The sequence below is a fragment of the Babylonia areolata genome, chromosome 7 (genome assembly GCF_041734735.1).
Source record: "Babylonia areolata isolate BAREFJ2019XMU chromosome 7, ASM4173473v1, whole genome shotgun sequence".
Classification (NCBI taxonomy): Eukaryota; Metazoa; Mollusca; class Gastropoda; order Neogastropoda; family Buccinidae; genus Babylonia; species Babylonia areolata.
In genome coordinates, this window is record NC_134882.1 from 12,592,667 (window position 1) to 12,613,110 (window position 20,444).

The 20,444-nt window shown below is 39.7% G+C and overlaps 1 protein-coding gene across 12 annotated transcripts in view; it reads right to left on the reverse strand.

Moving 5' to 3' along the window:
• LOC143283716 (la-related protein 1B-like) overlaps positions 1-20,444 on the reverse strand; it is a 67,380-nt gene that overhangs the window by 17,949 nt on the left and 28,987 nt on the right. For all 12 annotated transcript variants that reach the window (XM_076589980.1, XM_076589979.1, XM_076589976.1 and 9 more), the window contains 8 exons: positions 15,610-15,774; positions 12,905-13,055; positions 12,021-12,165; positions 8,157-8,346; positions 3,732-3,991; positions 2,245-2,354; positions 1,458-1,674; positions 241-391 (listed from right to left, as the gene is read on the reverse strand). In XM_076589980.1, the coding sequence (XP_076446095.1) occupies positions 241-391; positions 1,458-1,674; positions 2,245-2,354; positions 3,732-3,991; positions 8,157-8,346; positions 12,021-12,165; positions 12,905-13,055; positions 15,610-15,774 (1,389 nt within the window). The remainder of the gene's footprint in view (positions 1-240; positions 392-1,457; positions 1,675-2,244; positions 2,355-3,731; positions 3,992-8,156; positions 8,347-12,020; positions 12,166-12,904; positions 13,056-15,609; positions 15,775-20,444) is intronic.

The window sequence follows — 20,444 nt, forward strand, 5'->3', positions numbered from 1 at the left end:
TTTTAAGAAACATACACTTTACAGAAACACACACACACCACACATGATCACACCCATCTCTCAAACAAATATCAAAGACAGTACTAAACTACTCATTCCACCCTGACCACATTTACTCTGATACAACTTTCAAATTTTGCACTGAAACATCCACAGCCAGTAATGTAATATATGCATATCACCTGAAAACACCATATACAACCCACCCCACTGACATCATGTACGTCAGTCAACAAGTACCTGAGACAAGAGGCTGCGGGGGCGGGGGTGGAGGAGGTAGTTCCTGGTTGGCAATGGTGTGAGCTGGGGTAATCTGATCAAACTGTTCCTTGCTGATCAACATCACCGTCTTGTTGGTGTCCAGAAGCTGGGCCGGCTGTGTTAGTCCTGGCTGTAAACCACAACCCACACAATCACTACTGACTGAAAACCACAACCCACACAATCATTGGCTGAAAACCACAACCCACGCAATCAGCACTGACTGAAAACCAAAACTCTGACACGCCATCAGCACTGACTGAAAACCACAACCTACACAATCATTGGCTGAAAACCACAACCCACGCAATCAGCACTGACTGAAAACCAAAACTCTGACACGCAATCACCACTGACTGAAAACCACAACTCTGACACGCAATCACTACTGACTGAAAACCACAACCCACACACACACATCATTACTGGCTGAAAACCATAACCCACACAATCACTGCTGGCTAAAAACCACAACACAGACACACACAAGCACTTCTGGCTAAAAACCACAGCACACACATAATCACAGACAAAGCAAGACAAAAGATTGTAAAATGCACTGCTATCATACCCAAAGGATTCACTCTACCACAGATATACGAACACTGCAGGGCAAAAAGACCATACAGTCTACTGAAATCACAGTACATGGGAATCGGTATTCTTTCTGCTATGAAATCACTGGCACAATGAGGCAGACTGCACCATCAATCAAATTACTAAATCATTCACATATTCAACAGTAACAACAAATGCATGCAATATTTGTGAAAAACTCATCTAAACCATTAAACATACCAAATAAAATTCCATACTCTTTCCTGACCTTTTCTAGACCAGACTGAAAATTTTCTATACCAAACACACAACCAAACTGAATCAAAAAACTGTCCACTATACTAATGAAAGAGATTGGTGGATATCCAAAAAACTGATGTGTAATTTGTTTTGCTATTAATGCTTTAAGCTCCCTGATGAATGACACTGGTGAAGGATTTAAAGACTTTTCCAGATCCTGAAAGGCAAAACATGTTTTCCCAAGACTTTCTGGCCCTGGAAATGGTTCTCTCATTTTCCCTAAGACCTTTCCAGACTCCTAAGACTCAAAAACCCTGAATGGACGTAATAAACATCACCCAACTACACATACTGTTGATGACGTCAGTCCACAAGTAACCCCTGTCCCCCATACTCACCATCAAGGGGTCATCTGTCCACAGGTCCTGTTCATAGCAGATCAGGCCCTCGTTGATGACCTTTGACATGTCCGAAATGAATTTTGCCCTTGTCTGGTAGTCCCCAGTCCTGTCCCCACCAGGGTGCTTCCGCAGGTAGGGAGGTGTCTGGGTGATGAGCAGCAGCTTGTCAACATCCTTGTCCTCAAACTCTGTGTCATCGTCAGACTCATCCGACCTGCAACAGCAAGCAGACATTGTATAATAACGATGTTAACACTGTGTTCATGAGTTAACACTATCTAGAAGCTAATGTTATGAATAATTTATATATATTCATTCCCCTAACTCATAGTCTGATAATGATGTTAACAGTCTACCAGAAAAACTAATGATTTAACACTTGACAATAAATCTATCTTATGTATAATTTACTTCTCAACATTCCCCCAACTCATAGTCTGAGAATGATATTCACAGTGTACTAATGAGTCAACACTTGATCAGAAATGAATGTTTATGTTCTGTGTTATTTACTTTCGAATTAAACATCCCCTAGTTGAGAGTGAAAATATCTGTACAACACTTGTTACCAAATAATTTGTTTTGCAACTGGAATTCTTGAGAAATGCCACAATGCTTAAATTTATTTTGGACACAAACATGTTCTCACACATGCACCTTAAAACAAACTGCAGGCACACAGAATTCACAAACAACTGATTTTTTTTAGAACATTTTAATTTGTATTCACATTTGTGTGTAGGTAAATATAACTATAAATATATAAGGAAGACACACAACTCACCATTCTGTGAAATTGTTGCGGCGCCCAACATCCAAACGCTCCAGTTCTTCGTCAAACATGAAATCCAGTTCTTCCACTTCTTTTTTATCTTCCTTACTGTCCTTATCCATCTGCACAAACATTGCCATGGAGTAATAAGGTTTTTATCTGATCAGCATCTCTCCCTCCTTCCCTTCTCAGTCATTAATGGTATTGACCCTAATTAATGTGCGATTCTGAAGAGGGTGAGTGTATGTACTAACATTCTCTCTCTCTCTCTCTCTGTCTGTCTGTCTGTCTGTCTGTGTCTGTATGCGTGTGTGTGTGTGTGTGCGCGTGCATGTGCGAGTGCACACATAAGTGTATGTCCATGTGCGAGTGTGCATCTGTATATATTTATACATATGAGTGCGATGGTAAAATGGGTGCGGGTGTGTGCGCGTCTCTGCGTATGTATGTCGTGTGTGCACGTGTGCATTTTTTCTACCAAACTGTTAAAACACAGTCATACATAGGTTTTAGCATAAAAAGCATGCCGAGTGTGTATGTATGCACACACATACACACACACACAAGAGGCTGAGGCGATAAATTCTATTAAAATACGTGGGCCATAGGTACATAGTTACGCTCCAGATATAGGAGTAAATCGTGTTTTGCTAGTGTCTCAAAAAGAGCAACCAGGCTACACAAATTTATGCATGCCAGAAACTACCCGAACAAATTTCTCCATGCCAAAACTATCAGAACAAAATTTCTCCATGTCGAAAACTACCCAAGTCAAAATGTTCTGTGCCGGATTTTCAGCATATGCTGGATGACTTGCATCCCTGCACTAAACCCCTTACCTCACATCTGAATGCTATGTAAAAATGATTATTCTTCTCACTGTCACTAAACCCTTTACCTTCCGCCTGAACAATATGTAAAAATGATGGATTATTCTTAATAAATCTGAACACAATGTAAAAATGATTGATTATTCTTCTCACTATCACTAAACCCTTTTCATCTGAACACTATATAAAAATGATGGACTATTCTTAATAAACCCTTAACCTATTGTGTGAACACTGTAAATATGACTGATTATTTTTCTCACTGTTGCAATATCACTAAACCCTTTACAACGATTGATTTTTATTCTCACTAAACCCCTTACATTTCATCTGAACGCTATGTAAAAATGATGGATTATTCTTAATAAACCCTTAACCTATCGTCTGAACATCATGTAAATATAACTGATAATTCTTCTCACCGTCCCTATGTCACTAAACCCTTTACAATGAATGATTATTCTTCTCACTGTCACTAAACCCCTTAGTTTTCACCTGAACGCTATGTAAAAATGATCGTCGTTCTCACCGTCTCTAAACCCGTTACCTTTCATCTGAATGCTACGTAAAAATGATCGTTCTTCTCACTGTCTCTAAACCCCTTACTTTTCACCTGAACGCTATGTAAAGATGATTGATTATCCTTCTCACCATCGCTCAACCCCTTACCTTTCGTCTGCTCTCTCTGGCAGGGTTTTCGGCATGCTCATGATCCCGGGGAGTGCCTGGACCCTTTCTCCTTCGCACCTCCTGCCAGTCTCCGCTCAGCTCTGGGGCTGACGACGACAGGGCTGAGGAGATGGGGTTCAGCATCAGCCCCGCCAGGCCCTCCTCCTCCTCTTCCTCATGCTCCTCCATGTGACTCCGGTCAGACTCCGACACCTGCTCACTGGAGGGCTCGTCGGCCTTGGCTCCGCTGTCACTGCTCACTGTTGGAACAGATAGAGGGGCACAGTGAACATGCTGCCGTCAGTGAATGATGCTGAAACTTCTGTGACTCACCCAGGCCCAAAGAGGAAACCCTGACTCTGTGTAACTTCCAATGAAACATTTAACCCTGTTTCGCAAAGAAAAAGCAGTGCAGTCAGCTTGTTCAGATGTAGTAATGAAATCACTAGGTTTAGTTCTTAGCTTGTCAAGACTCCCTATTTGTTCCCTGACTCCTGTAAAGACTTCTAGCTCAATTCAGTCCATTACCAGCTTATTTCTGCCTCCACTAACATGCTGAAAATAATTTGTAACTTCCCTCAGCCCTGATAGAATCATTTCCCCTTCCTTGACAAGGCAAATCAATCAGTCAAGCAAATGTACAAAAAACAAAAAAAAACCCTGCTTTTTGTTTTAGGCTCATTGTATGAAAAAATAAATATCAAAAACACAAAAATAGTAATCAAATGAAATGTGGAACACGAAATATACCAAACACGAAAAATCCCACACATTGATAAAACAAAATACAGGCGCTGGAGGGAGGAACATGTAGAAAGAAAGTTACAAAAATCACCAAAACTTTGAAAGTTTTTTCTTGCATTATGATTATCATACTTATGTATGACCTATTTCAGGCTTACCTCTTGTCCAAACAGAATCTCATTCGTTTCTGATCCAAATGTTCAAAAGATAAGTTTCTGCAAGACTGGTATAGACATATAGATAATGATACAATGTATATTAATTATAGAATGTTTAAGCCAAATTTTCGTTAAGATGCTTTCTTTACTGTATTACCAAATAACTGTGTTATAGTGTTAAGTTTTGGACAACCAATAATGCTTTGCCTGTTCATAGTCAGCACTTCAACAATTTACCAAGAAACAAAAGAATCTGTGTGGTAAATTTTCCACAAACGACATTGCTGATGAGATTCACTGTTTGTGTGTCCTTTCTCTGAAAGTATCTACACATATATTATTGAAACCGCCCAAACTCCATCAAATTCCATTTACTGTTAAAAACACACACACACACACAAAAAAAAACGAAGAATATTGCTAAAACTAAAAGCACTTGTTTCCTCTATGTGTAGTGCCTATCCGTAAAGTTACGTTTGTTGTTAATGGATAAGGATGATTTATATATAAATGCATATTGTCTGTGATTACTGGCCTTTTGTTTTTTCTCTTTGTTCTTTTGACATCACTCTTATTGTTTATATGGTATATCTAAAATGTGTATGTGTGTAACGTTTCGATGCCCCCAGTGGGCACAAGTAATAAACTTTTTGCCTTTGCCTTTTTTTTTCTTTTACTGGATAAAGTGTGCATCACAACTGTGTCTTGAAGGCCTTGCCCTTCGTTTAATATTTTACATAATAAAATACATACATTCATAAAAATAGGAAAAAAGAAAACCACATAAATATAATAAATATAAAAAGAAAAATATAATAAAATAAACAAAAAACCATAAAGCCAGATAGAAAAGACAGTGCTTGTAGCATCACATTTCTGTGCCTTTCCCGGTTCAATGCCATAAAAACTAGTATGTATGAAATTAATTTCTATTTTTCAACCAAAAGAACCATCAACAAAATATTTCTAGTGAATAATTTGCTTATTCACACACACACACACACACACACTATACATATATATATATATATATATATATATATATACACATACATACACACACACACATTATGTACACAGATGAACATGTGAAACAAAAGTATATGGGGTGAAGTTAAAATGTGCACACCAACGCAAATTCATAAGCAAGCAAATCAAGGCAAACACACACATACACACAATATATATATGTATACATATAGTGTAACACACACACACACACACACACACGTACACAGATGGACATGCGAAACAAAAATATATGGGGTGAAATTAAAATGTGCACACCAATGCAAGTTTAAAGCAAGCAAATCAACAAACACACACACACACACACACACACCACAATTGCACACATATACAAGTACACAGATGGACATGAGAAAAAAAAAAGTATGTGGTGTAAAGTTCAAATGTGCACAACAACACAAGTTCATTAACAAGCAAATCAAGGCACACGAACACAGAGACTGATATATAAATATATATAGAAAGAATCCAACAAAGCTTATATACATGAGTTTCTTTGTAAGAGTATGCGAATTAATTTGGCTGCTTTAAATAATCTGTCAGACATGACAGATGTTGTTTTTTAATTCTTAATCTAATGGTGTGAACTGATTTAGAATCAACACAAAATAGAATCTGGAATACCAGTTTAGGAATGGAGACCAAAAAGTTTAGTTTCATCAGTATTTTATCAGGTCAGTATGATTGGTATCAAACTGTGCTCTTTGTTGTTCCTCTACTGAAATAGGTCATACTGCAGACCTTTTAGTAATATGTAGATTTTTAAACTTTTTTATGCTGAAACCAGGATTTGTTATAATATGTTGTTTGTTCCGAAAATGGTATGAGAAGCTATGGAGCTATTTTACAAATATTTTTGTGCACGGATATATGTCTTGTGCATTTGTAAATTTCAACCTAACAAGTGATGTAGAAAGGTGTAATGTAGTGGGTATATCCCAGCTCCAGTGTTGTTTGTACATAATTCTTTAAAATTTAGTTTCCCTTTCTTTTGTTAAAATGTGATGATTATCATGGTTCAATCTTGTTGTATGGCATAATCTAAGGAATATAACTACTTTTGTGTATTTCAGGGTGTTTTCATAAATTTTATAAAGGGACAGTAAAGGGATTAAGAATTTCGTTCCATAAATTTTATGAGGGCACAGTAAAGGGCTTAAGAATTCAACAGCATTTTAAAATTCCATATCCTTTTTATGACAAAAGTATGGTGAACTGCTACAAGTGAGTGTGGAGAAGGGCATGGGTGAGGGAGCCTGGGAGTGGTACTGGTTCGGGTGTAGGGAGGGAAGGAACAGGGGTGGTAGGTGTGTGGTATAGGTTGGGGTGGAGAGAGGGCATGGGTGAGAGGGGTGCGTGGTACTGGTGGGTGGGGGGGTAAGGTAAAAGCCCACTCATGTACATGTGAGTGAACGTGGGAGGTGCGTCCCACGAACGAAGAAGAAGCAAAAAAAAAAATGTTACAGTTGGATTTTTAAAACTTTTCCTGGACATGCAGCAAATTTCCGTATTTCGGGGACACCATGTCCATTTTATAAATGTTCACAGACCCTCAGTAAAGGTAGCCCTTCTTTTTCCTTTTTGTGACAACTGCAGGTGTGGGTGGAGGGATGCCAAGTGTGAGGGGGTGCGTAGCACTGGTTGAGGTGCAAGGAGGTGACAGGGGTGGAATACGTGAGGTACTGTTAGGGGCGGAGGGAGGGGAAGGGGGTGGTAGTTTTTAATTAGTGAAAAGTGTGAAGGGAGGGGACAGGGGTGGAAGGTTAACAGTAATGTTTGGGGTGTAGGGGTGGGATGGGATGGGGGTGGCTTGTAGTACTGGTTCGGATGTAGAGATGGGTGCTTGTAAAGGGTGGAGGTGGAGGTGGTGATGAGGGACTAGCATGAGTGCCGCAGGGTCGGTTGGAAGGAAGCCAAAGAGGACTGCCAGAGGGGGGAACTGAAAGGGACCAGTGGGAACTGGAATGGGAGGAGGGGGAACTGAAAAGTAAACCATACTGTTATGAGTGGACACTGGAAGGTTGCCCAATGGATCGTGAGGGGCAGGAGGGAGAGAAGGGACAGTACGACGATTATTAGCGGGCATGGGATGGACGCCATCTTGATGACGGTGGAGGTGGTGGAGGAGGAGGAGGAGGGGGGGAAGTGAAAGGAGTAGGAGGACGAGGGGCAGGGGTAGGAGGGTGAGGAGTGGAATGAGGGGAAGGAGTAGGAGTGGAAGAAGGAGGGGCAGGAGTAGGTGGGGCAGTAGGTGGGGTAGGAGCAGGAGGGGGAGTGGAAGGAGGGGTAGGAGTAGGAGTGGAAGGAGGGGCAGGAGTAGGTGGGGAAGTAGGAGGGGCAGGAGTAGGTGGGGCAGAAGTAAGTGGGGTAGGAGTAGGAGAAAGGGCACAGGGTGGATACCATCTTGATGATGGTGATGGAAGGGCAGGAATAAGAAAAGAGAGAGGACAGGAAGGAGCAGTAAGCAAGTGTACAGGGGGAGAGGACTCCCAACCTGGTATCACATAGCGCTGCCCAGGCACGAAGACTGGCACATCCGCACGCAACACGGAGTTGTGGACCTGCTGCGACATGGCAATGAGGTCGTCGGCCTCAGCCTTTACTGGCCACCTTCCTGGGTTGTGTCGGCTCCGCACCTTCTCCTCATCCTCTGAGATCTCCAGGTCCTTGCTTTTCTTGATGGCCTGAGAACATGGAAAAATATGCATATGCCTAAACAAGAGAACAAACTGAGCACGCTTTTGCAAACACGCTAAGCAGTTACTAACTTTTTTTTTTTTTTGGTCATGTGCTGCTACTATCTTCACAGAAACAATAGCCCAAATTCCAAAAATAGGTTTGCATATATTCCTGTTTCATGCCAAAAATGAATTTCAAATTAGGAGTGGTGGTTTTTGGGTAAGGGTTGGGTGTGGTGTCACTCGATTTTCTTTTCTTTTTTTCTTCTTCTTTTTTTTTTTTTTTTTACAAGCAAAAAATCATACATATGTGATATATAATATACATATTTACATTCTGTGAAAGAAAAAGAAAAAAACAAAATGTGTAACCTGCATCCATCAATCCAAACATTTTTTGCTCACTGTCAGAATTAAGTTATTGTTCAACAGAAAGGATTCCACATAAGACAACTCACACCGAGTAGCATTTACTTCTTTTTTTCTTCTTTTTTTTATAGTAACAAGCATTTTTTTTTTTTTTTTTTTTTAACAATCATATCAAAATTTAAAACTTTTCCTGTCTTCATCTGACTTTCTGGCTTGCAAAAATTACAAAAACTGAAAGCTTGTGTGACACTCCACAAAAACCGTTCAGCATGCAGGATGGCTAAGAACCCGAATTGTTTTTGCTTATGAGAAGATAAAGACATGAAAAAAAACCAAAAAAATTCCTTTCAAATAACAATCCAATTACTGCAAATAAAGGACGGTGTCTCGCACTTTTCTGGAGACGAATCAAACAATGATGCCCCCTGGTACGTCTTTTCCTTCGGTGCTAGATGTATGGGATGTCTTCCTGCCCAAACAGTGAGAAGCTAATATTGTCCCGTTTGACAGATACATTTAATTTGTTGCAGAAAATGGAGAGCAGCTTCTCTTCGCACTCTGTTTCTGGCGTACTCCCTTTCTTGGTTTCCCCGACACCAAAAATACTAATGTTTCTTCTCACACAGGCAGCCAGATCTTCACTGCATCACTCCACTAATTCGGCTGTGAAATCTATCTCAGCCAACTGGCTCTTCTCTTCTCTTTCCTTCGCTTCTTGTACTTCTTTCTCCAGTCGATCGTTTTCATTTTGCAATAAAAGAAGAGTGGCCCTGATTTCCTCAACCCAGCGGGTCACTTTTGGTGTTTACTTGCAGTTTGCACACAGTTCTAACTCCATCTTTGTTTGAAACACCTTGACGCGATGTAAAAAAAAAAAAAAAAAAAGGTCTTGTCATCTGTGAGGTTGTTGTCCATAGAGGCCATGTCAGGATCACTTTCTTTTGACGAGTATGCGAATCTCACTAGATTTTCTCGGATAGATTCTTGGCTGCTCACTGTTTTTAGTTTCTTGATGCTCTTTTTAGCAGTCTGACTTTCACCAACACTTCTACTGACGGGAGTATCAGACACACTTAAACCAGAAAAAAATGAACTGTTCAGACATGTAAAGTCAAGATAATAATTTTTGTGCAACAAAAAAGGTCTATTTCCACCTCTACATAAATGACATCCATAAAGAAAAGAAACAAAATACAGCTAGAAATAGCACGCCTATTGTCAGATTATGCCTGCAGAAGAAATTCAAACATGCAATAAGTTTATAAAAACAAATCACAGCTCATGCAGACATGTAAGTAAATCACCGTCCCAACAATGACAAAGCTGGGTCTAGTCAATGTAAAAGGTCAATCATGGTCTCAGAAACTGAGCTGGCAAGCTTTTTGACAGCTAAGAGCATTTGCAAGTGAGAGGGTGAAGTTCTCTGATGATATTCACTCCTTCCAAGGTGCATGTGAGCTGACTGAAGTGTCTGCTGTGCATCCGGCTTGCCACCTCTTCAAACATGTCATCCAGCTGATTCAGCTAAAAAAAAAGCGTAAAAAACAAAAAGCTCATGTTTCAAGTCCAGTGCAGGTTCAACCCTGCATTTTGTGAAAATTGTGGAGCATTGGCTGTTGTCGATTTCATACAGTCTGCAATCAAATGTGAGTACACTTGTTCCAAAGCCACGCCCCCTTCATGACCTCTGGCTGGCACTCCTCTTCATCTCCTCCCCTTCTTCCAACGCTCGCTGCACATATTCTGTCAGTCATAGCCACTTCTTCAAAAATGCTGTCTGACTGAATAGACTGACTGAATTACCATCAAATGGGCTGTCAGTTTCGACACTGTCATTGTCAATCACCTTCATTTTCAAACCAATCATCAGACAAGAGAGACCCTTCATTGCAAAAGCTGTCCATAATCACAAGCAGAGCTTTTAGAATTGTGTAAATCTGCTGACAGTGACTATTTGCTTTACTGGACACAGTTTTCAATGCCTTTTCTGCATATGGTGCAGCCACCTTTTCCACACGAGTATCACATGGTTAGTTAGCAAATTATTATGGAGTAGAAAGGGGTCTTCTACCTGATGTATGTTCATTTAAATAGTATTTGTATAATCAGACACATGAAACTAACCATTCAGTCTGTTTATATGAACAGAACCAAACTCCAATTAATGAAAAATCGGTACATATGCAGGATGTCAGTGGACATCTCATAGGCACTATGTCAACACTTTTTGTAGGACATCAGCTGACGTCATATACACACTCCGCTGGTTAAATATGCAGGTATATCAACAAACTTTTTAGTGTATGCTGGTGTGATTAGAGCACTGACAGTCTATATGTATAAAGCTGGTCTGGAAGCGAGTAATGAAGAGGCCAATGATACATAAAAAAAACATGGGATGTCACTTTTGACAAGTGATACATAAAATCCTTACAGAACAAAGCAACCAGCCAGCATGTGTAAGAAAATGGATGGAGACTTTCTCAAATTCTATTTTGAATTGGAAGAAAATCATTCGATGTCAATGATGAATCTCAGGGAAAAAAAAAGTCTTTTCAGGACCAGAACCACCACCCCCCAACCCCCTCCCTCCCCCACAAAAAAAAACAATCTTGCCAATCTGGAGGCAAACCAAATAAAATTTGTAGGATACAGAACGGAATGTTTTCCCTTAAATATACAATTAATCTGACATTCTTACAATGGCCCACTGGTGCCGACTTGGGCAGGGTTCTGATTACTGTCTGGTGCAAACTTCTAACGCACTCATGGGGAGAAATTGAAAGGGAAGACTTTCACCCTGACCGTCAGGTGCTTAACCATTTGGTACACACTTGACGCCAGCATCCATACCACTAACTTCAAGAACAATGCCTTTCCTGCACCCCTCCCATTCCCTCCAAACACTTTATGCTATATCTAGCTGGCCTCAACAACAGCATCATCTTCATCCTCATTCATCTTCAAATACACATGATATACTAAAAGAGTATGACTGGCTGCCTGATCAGTACACTGTGACACTGACAATAGTAGCCAATCACAACTCACTGAACATGTCCAACCCTGTCTCATGAAAAGCTTTTATCCCTTGGGAACTGCTGATTAAACCAAACATTACAAAAACAAAACAAACTCATCTGAATACATTAAATACAACCCAATACACTTATTTGTTGGGTTTTTTCCTTATTCACTTTTTAAATTTGTTTCAGTTGTTTTGAAGCAAATTTCACAATTCCACAAGTCACAAGGGGGGGGGGGGGGGGGAGCCAAGGAAAAAAAAAGAAAAAAAAAACAAACCACCCCACCTCTTTGATGGCTTGGACATCAAGAGTCAGGGTCTTCATCCTGTTAAAAGTAGCTATCAGGCTGATTGGAGCCCATCCTTCCTCATTCATATGCCGCCTCAAGAAGACATCCCTTGCCAAGTTAACGTCACTGAAGTAGTACTCCCTGAAGAATGGAAAACACAAACCTGCATTTAAATCAGATATCAAATGACCAGCATTAAACAGGCCAAGCCTTTAGGATTCTCCATAACACATAAACAGATTGAAACAGAAATATCCTACTGTCTACAGAACAAAAGAGAACATATTTTGATTACCAAGTGTACCTGGGCCAAAAGGCAATGATTAGCTAACAACTGTGAGAGATAAACTGCATTAAACACTTCAGTTATTGATACTTAATGACTTATTGTTTCATGTCTGAATGAAGGATTATGATTTCAGATGGAGATATGGTCAGAATATGGGATGGGAGATTACTCAAAGGAATATACAAAACAATTTAAACAAAGAGTTACAACCTCTTTTATTTACTGCCACTAAAGAAAGGCCTATCTTCAAAACAAAAAACAACAAAAAAGACAAAACAAAAAAGAAGAAAAGAAAAAAAAAATTTCCACCAACAAGTTGTGTATGTGTGTGTGTGAGTGTGTGTATGTGTGTGTGCCACTGCGTGAATGCAATTGTGTGGTTTGTTGTAAACTTAAAGCATATCAACACTCAGGCACTTTTATTAAATGTCATATGAGCTTTTTACTATATGAAAATTAACAGAGAAGATTATACAGTTTCACAATCAACAGATCTCAAGGCTTAGTTCTGACTGTTTTATCAATGCCTATTAACACTGAAAAAAATTTCATAACCTAAAAGTTAAGGAAAAAAATGTATGTTACACTTACAACTGCTTCACCAGAAATGAGCGCAAGCTCTCCTCCGAAGACAGCGTGCTGTAGTACACTGTACCCAGGGTTTGAGGGAAAACAGGTGCTGGCTTGAAGAAGGCCCCTCCATCAAAACCAGGAGCACCTGCGCTAAACGCTCTCTCCGGCACTGTTTTCACAACAACATAAGACTCTCATAAGAATTCAACTCACATCCAAAAGCCTCAATCTAAAGAACAAACACTGATGCATTATTTCTTAATTCTTAGAACTTGCTGCTAAGTACCATGCATATCTAATGTCATTAAATGCCCACCCTACCCAAGCTGTAATGCCAGAGGACCTTTCAAACACTGCAGTATTCCTGGATTGTTGTGTTCATGGCAAGTTTCATCAATACTCTACTTGTCAAACTGCAATTATATAAAAATATGTATATATATTCTGTATTTCTTTTTTTTTCACAACAGATTTTTCTGTGTGAAATATGGGCTGCTCTCCCCAGGGAGAGCGCGTCACTACACTACAATGCTACTCATTTTTTTGGTATTTTTTCCTGTGTGCAGTTTTATTCGTTTTTCCTATCAAAGTGGATTTTTCTACAGAATTTTGCCAGGAACAACTCTTTTGCTGCTGTGGGTTCTTTTACGAGCGCTAAGTGCATGCTGCACAGTTTATAATCTCATCCGAATGACTTGCGTCCAGACCACCACTCAAGGTCTAGTGCAGGAGGAGAAAATATCGTTGGCTGAGTCGTGATTTGAACCAGCATGCTCAGATTCTCTTCCTTCCTAAGCGGATGCGTTACCTCTAGGTCATCACTCCACACACACACACACTCACATATACAGAGAAAGGCAACTAAGTACTAAGCATGATTTCAGTTTTTACAAGAGAAAACTTGATGATCCAGGAATCTGGTCTTTACTTGTATTAGAAGATTCCAGCACAATTACTCTTGCTGATTAACATATGCCAAATCCAAGGGTCAATCCAGGAAGAATGCATCAAGTGACAAAAAGACAATTCTGATAGAAAATTTCAAAGAATGCAGAGTACAGTTTTACATCAACATCGTCATCAGATTCCTTTCCCAACAGTGGACACTTGATCTTCCACTTGATCTTTTCATAACATCAGTCACTTTCACGTTACCTCTTACCACAACATTGGACACTTTACTTGTTCCTAACATAAGTCACTTTCACATTACCATGGGTGCAACTGGCAGAATATCAAACTGAAAATATGGGGTCCAGGCAGGGACATGGGCAGAGCCCTGTTAGCGGAGGGGGTGGGGGTTATGCCCTCCTGAAGCTGAGCAAGAAAGATGGTTTACAACACATTTGGAAAGCTCGCCAGCAAAAAAAAAAAAAAAAAAAAAAAAAAAAAATTATATATATGTATATATATATACATAAAGAAGAAGCAAAAATCATCTAAACAAAAAGAATTTAATATGGTGCACGGTGAATTGGTATATCTATAATTTGACTCACATAAACCGGAAAACACCACAAAAAGTTTTTTAAGATCTTAAATGGTGTGCATGCCAGTGTATTGTTTTTAAATTTCTTGTGTGTGTGTGTGTGTGTCTCTGTGTGTGTGCGTGTGTGTGTGCGTGTGTGTGTGAGAGTGAGAGTGTGAGTGTGTGTGGGTGGGTGTGTGCATGCGTGCGTGCATATGTGTCTGTTTTCAAATCAAACTGTGTGTGTGTGTGTGTGTGTGTGTGCAAGAAATAGAGAGAGAGAGTGTGCGCACGAGTGTTTGTGTGCACACGCACGTGTCTGTATGCCATTAATTCAGCTCTGTGTGTTTATGTGAGCGTTCAAATGTGTGCACGTGTGAGTGAAGGACAGAGATAGAAAATAAAATACAGTATGTCTATGTGTGCGTGCATGTATGTGAATTTTTTTTTTTTTAACAAGTGTGTGTGAATGTGTGTCTGTACGCACGCATTCAGTTCAGCTCTGTACATGCATGTGTACCTTTGATAATCTGGTAATAGATCTCCAATCTAAATAAAGTAATCTGACTCTCGCCATGAACTGTCTGTGCCCAGTTATTGTTTCAATTACTACAACGAACTAAAGTGACAAACGTTTCCAGCTTTTGCTGTTGCTGAAGGAAAGTCAAGCAGATGGACCCACAGCCCTAGGGGCTTGACAGGGATGGAGACTGCGCACACAGGTGCTTACGTGTATCTGTGTGTGGGTGCGCATGTCTGTGTGTGGGTCAGTGTGTGTGCGAGCGCCCACTTGCATGTGTAAGTGCATGCACACGCATGTGAGCATGCGAGCGTGTGTGTGTGTGTGTGTGTGTGTGTGTGTGTGTGTGTGTGAGTGTGTGTGTGTGAGATTTGGCTTTCACAGTGTTATCAACACGTGCCTTGCAGGAATCGCATTTATCAGCATTTAAAAACTTCAATTGACCACTAGGAAACCTTCAGACTCAGATTTCGGTGCCCTGACAAGTCAAGGATTCTTCACTACGGGGTCAACAAATGATGTTATCAAAGGAGCAATCCGTTTTCATTCTTAACATATCATCAGCAAACAATTTTTTCTTCTTTTTCTTTCTTTCCAGGAAACGGATGGTCCGTTTTTTATGTAAATCTAAAAACGGATTTCCGTGCCTGGATGGAAGAGTTGCACCTGTGCATTACCTCTTGCCACAACAGTGGACACTTTACCTGTTCCTAATATCAGTCACTTTCACATTACCTCTTGCATCAAACGGTTTTCCACCTCGAGGACCACGTCCTCCTGCTCCCCTCCCACCTCGTCCCCTTCCTCGGCGTACTCCTTGCTGGGCAAAGGAACCCCGGGGAGCAGGATCACTGTGAGCATTGGGGCCAAACTGGTCTCGCAGGCTGGCCGAATCCGCACCTGTCACACAGCACCAAGGTCAAAACGTCACACACACAACACAGCATGGGTCAACCCTGTGTGACTGTGCACAGTCTGTTTTCAGTTGGATTCTCAAGGAGGCGTCACCACAGACAAAACCATATATGCTACACAACATCTAGACTGATGCCTGACCAGCAACATAATCTAATGCCCTAAGTTGGGCCTTGAGTGCATGCATTATCTGTGTACTATCAGAGTGGATTTCTCCAACGGATTTTCCAAGGACAACAAATGCTGCCATGGGTTCTTTATCAGTGCACCAAGAGTGTGCTGCACACAGGGCCTCAGTTATCATCTCATATGAATGCTTAGTTTGATTTTCCAGTCAAACATGGGAGAAAAGGCAAGACCATGATTCAAACCCAGACCCTAACAATGAATTGGCAAACGAGTGTCTTCACCATTCTGCCTCTTTCCTCCTGTCACAAAATAACAAGATCAACATGTCAGACACACATCAAAGGCCGTTCGTAGTCAATTTGTTGAGTTCCATTCCTGCTGAACGAAGACTTCCATAAAACACCAAGAAAACTGTCCCTAAGTGTAGGCATAATGCTGCTGACAGACAAACCAACCCACCAACCACCTGGAGTGAAAACAAACTGACCAACCCACCAACCACCTGGAGTGAAAACAAACTGACCAACCCACCAACCACCTGGAGTGAAAACAAACTGACCAACCCACCAACCACCTGGAGTGAAAACAAACTGACCAACCCACCAACCACCTGGAGTGAAAACAAACTGCTTGGCAGAGGTGATAAAAAGAAAAGGAAACGAAGCCATAAGTTTTCAACTAAAAACAAACAACACACACACACACACACACAAACCAAACAAACAAAGAACCTGTGTTTTTTTTATAATCATTAAAAGGAAAAAACTTCAGACAAATGTTGCTTGTCTTTCCTGTCACATGGGAAAAAATTAAAAGTGAAAGGAAAAAACACACCCACTAAACATCCCCTTAAATTTTTTTTTTTTTCAAATCCAAGTCTGTTCATATGGTACATCTTTCACTTGACATGTTTAAAATTCAAGTCTGTTCATATGGTATATCTTTCACTTGATATGTTTACAAAAAAAAGTCTTATAACAAATTAGTATTAATTTCAAGATTGACTCTGAGCATGCCTAACACACACACACACACAGATATACCTAAATAAATACTGCCTGAATGTACTACGGAATGAAACAAACTCTATTAGTTGAGGTGCATTTGATAGTATGAGTGGACTAAGTTACCATTCCAGTATACTGTTAACAAAAACAAGACAAAGCAGGAGATTTTGTTTTGCTTTTCCCTTTTAAGTTCATGTCCTACAAAAAGCAAAAAGCACACTTGGTTATCTTTGTGCCCTTAACCTACGTACAAAGGTTACATACAAATAACACAAAAAATACACAACTATCAATTTTTATCCCCCAACCATCATCTATTTCATCCCAACAATAATCCTTTATTTCTGTTTAATCTTATCAGTGGGTTCTGTCAAGGAGCAGCTGTGTCACGATGTACAAGATAAAGAATATCTGATGCCCTTCCTCTCCATCCCCACTGCACCCACCCCCACACCCACCCACCCCAACCCACCATTAAATTTTTAAGTTTACTGTTTTAGTTTCAGTTTCAAGGAGGCGCCTAAGCGTGCAGACTGATCTATATATACTACACAACATACTCTTAAAAAGAAGTCAGGCATCTGTGTTACATCATCTGGGATATGTATTAATGAAGAATTAGCTGTCTTCTAATGGTGGGGGACAGGTAATGGCGTGGGACATGGTGGTAGTGACAACATACTCTTAAAAATAATATTGATAAAAAGGGGTAGCACATGCCTGACCAACTCATAGACCCAACATCCTGTTCTGCCCTTCAGAGTCGACCAAATGTTGCTTTGGAGAAAACAACAACAAAAAAACCCAACAACAGAAAACACACACACACACACACAAAGAACAGAACCATTACTAAATGAGTAAATCAAGACTAATAAAACATTGGTTCACTTTTGTTCACATAAAGTAAATGGAATGTACTGTTTTTTAAATTTTAACATGCAATGTTCACCACTGTCTGTACATGATCCCCTCATACCAATCATTCTGACACACAGAACAAACCCCAACCCCCAAAAAACCGAGGCCTTGCTCTCAACTATCATTGGCTTTGCAACTGCTGTCAGCTGGAACTGCTTACAAAAACCTAACATTCTGAAATTTACAACAGCAAAAAACTCAACCAACCAACAAACCAAACAAAAAATCCACAACTTGGAAGACGTGAATAACTTGAGCTGACTGAGCTCAACTGGTTCAGAATTATGGGTGCATCATTTTCAATGACAAACCTCTCTGTGAATGGCAATAAAAGAAAAAGTTCATAACTGATGCAACACATCAGTTAAATTAAACATGCAATTCCCTCTTACTCTGTGCTTTGTGTCATCCCATTATCATTATTATTATGAGCAATTACTGTGTGCTTGTACATGTATCACTATCAGTGTGAACATACACTTGCATCTTTTGCCTTAAGTGACAAAGAATTTTAAAACCTGACAAAACCTTTAAATCCAAGCTGACAGCTTTATTCATAATAAAGAAATTAACCCTTCCCATTCATCTCCTGCATTTTTTTAAAAATGGAAAATCTCCCTTTGTGTATCCCATCAGACTCATTAAATCAGTCTGTATTTATGCCTTCACAGAAATCAGGCATTAGTGCTGCATCATCTGGGGTACACAGTTACACTGAAAGACAATTAGTTGTGGTGGTAGTGAAAAAGGTGGAGGTGATGTTCTTCAAGACTGCATATGCAGCAATCAAAATATGCTGACATGAATCACTGGACTGTCCAGACTACTTCACCTCCTTTATCACCTCTGGGAAACGATCACCTCTGGGAAATGATCAGTCGCAACAAAGATTAGGAAAACTTCATTTTGAACTTAAGATTTGTACACATAAACTTCATGTGAAAAACGAAAATACATGGCCCAAATGGGAGACAGAAAAAAAGAAGAAAAAAAGATGGCTGCCCTGAAAGAAGTAAAAAGTTTGTTTAAAAGTGATAGTACAAATTATGGATCAGCATCTGCGTTTGGTGGGTTCTCTTCTGTATCCGATTATAAAAAAAATTCCCCCACCAACTGTTTCCCAATGCAGAACTAACTGTGTCATATATAAGACAAACTCATCCATGATAACTTGTAAAATCTTAACATCCTGACAAAATCTCTTAATTTTGTTCATCGTTAACAGATCAAAACATACTTCTTTTCTTTGGAACTGTAGTTTTCCCTCAGTGTACCTCTTGCTTTTTATTTGGGAGAGAGTGGGACATGAAAAAAAAGGGTTCTCTTCTGTATCAGATTTTTTTTAAATTTTTTTTTTTTAAATAGATTTCAAAGGCAGTTGTCCCCATATGACAACTGTGTTGTATATTATTATGGTGTCAAAGTCATCTATGAAACCTTGTAAAGAACCGACTTAAAATCTTCCACATTTTTTGTTTACTGTCAATACATTAACCTGCTCAGATATATTCCTCATATATATTTTCTTTGGAATTCCCTTTTTATATCCCATCAGACTCATTAAATCAGTCTGTATTTATGCCTTCACAGAAGTCAGGCATCTGTGTTACATCATCTGGGATATGTATTAATGAAGAATTAGCTGTCTTCTAATGGTGGGGAACAGGTAATGGCGTGGGACATGGTGGTGGTGACAACATACTCTTAAAAATAATATTGATAAAAAGGGGTAGCACATGCCTGACCAACTCATAGACCCAACATCCTGTTCTGCCCTTCAGAGTCGACTAAATGCTGCTTTGGAGAAAACAACAACAACAACAACAAAAAAACAACAACAGAAAACACACACACACACACACACACACAGAACAGAACTATTACTAAATGAGTAAATCAAGACTAATAAAACATTGGTTCACTTTTGTTCACATAAAGTAAATGGAATGTACTGTTTTTTAAATTTTAACATGCAATGTTCACCACTGTCTGTACATGATCCCCTCATACCAATCATTCTGACACACAGAACAAACCCCAACCCCCAAAAAACCTAGGCCTTGCTCTCAACTATCATTGGCTTTGCAACTGCTGTCAGCTGGAACTGCGTACAAAAACCTAACATTCTGAAATTTACAACAGCAAAAAACTCAACCAACCAACAAAGCAAACAAAAAATCCACAACTTAGAAGACGTGAATAACTTGTGTTGACTGAGCTCAACTGGTTCAGAATTATGGGTGCATCATTTTCAATGACAAACCTCTCTGTGAATGGCAATAAAAGAAAAAGTTCATAACTGATGCAACACATCAGTTAAATTAAACATGCAATTCCCTCTTACTCTGTGCTTTGTGTCATCCCATTATCATTATGAGCAATTACGCCTTATCTTGAAAATAAGCCCTAGGCGTTTACAAACAGAACACATATGTAAATATCAAAAAGGAAAAATTAAACGCAAAATACCAAACATTGTTAGAAATTATTCATCCCCCCCCCCCCCCCCCCCCCCCAAAAAAAAAATACGTAAGCACATGCCCACAATTGTAAATAGTACAGATCAGCATCTGCGCTTGGTGGGTTCTCTTCTGTATC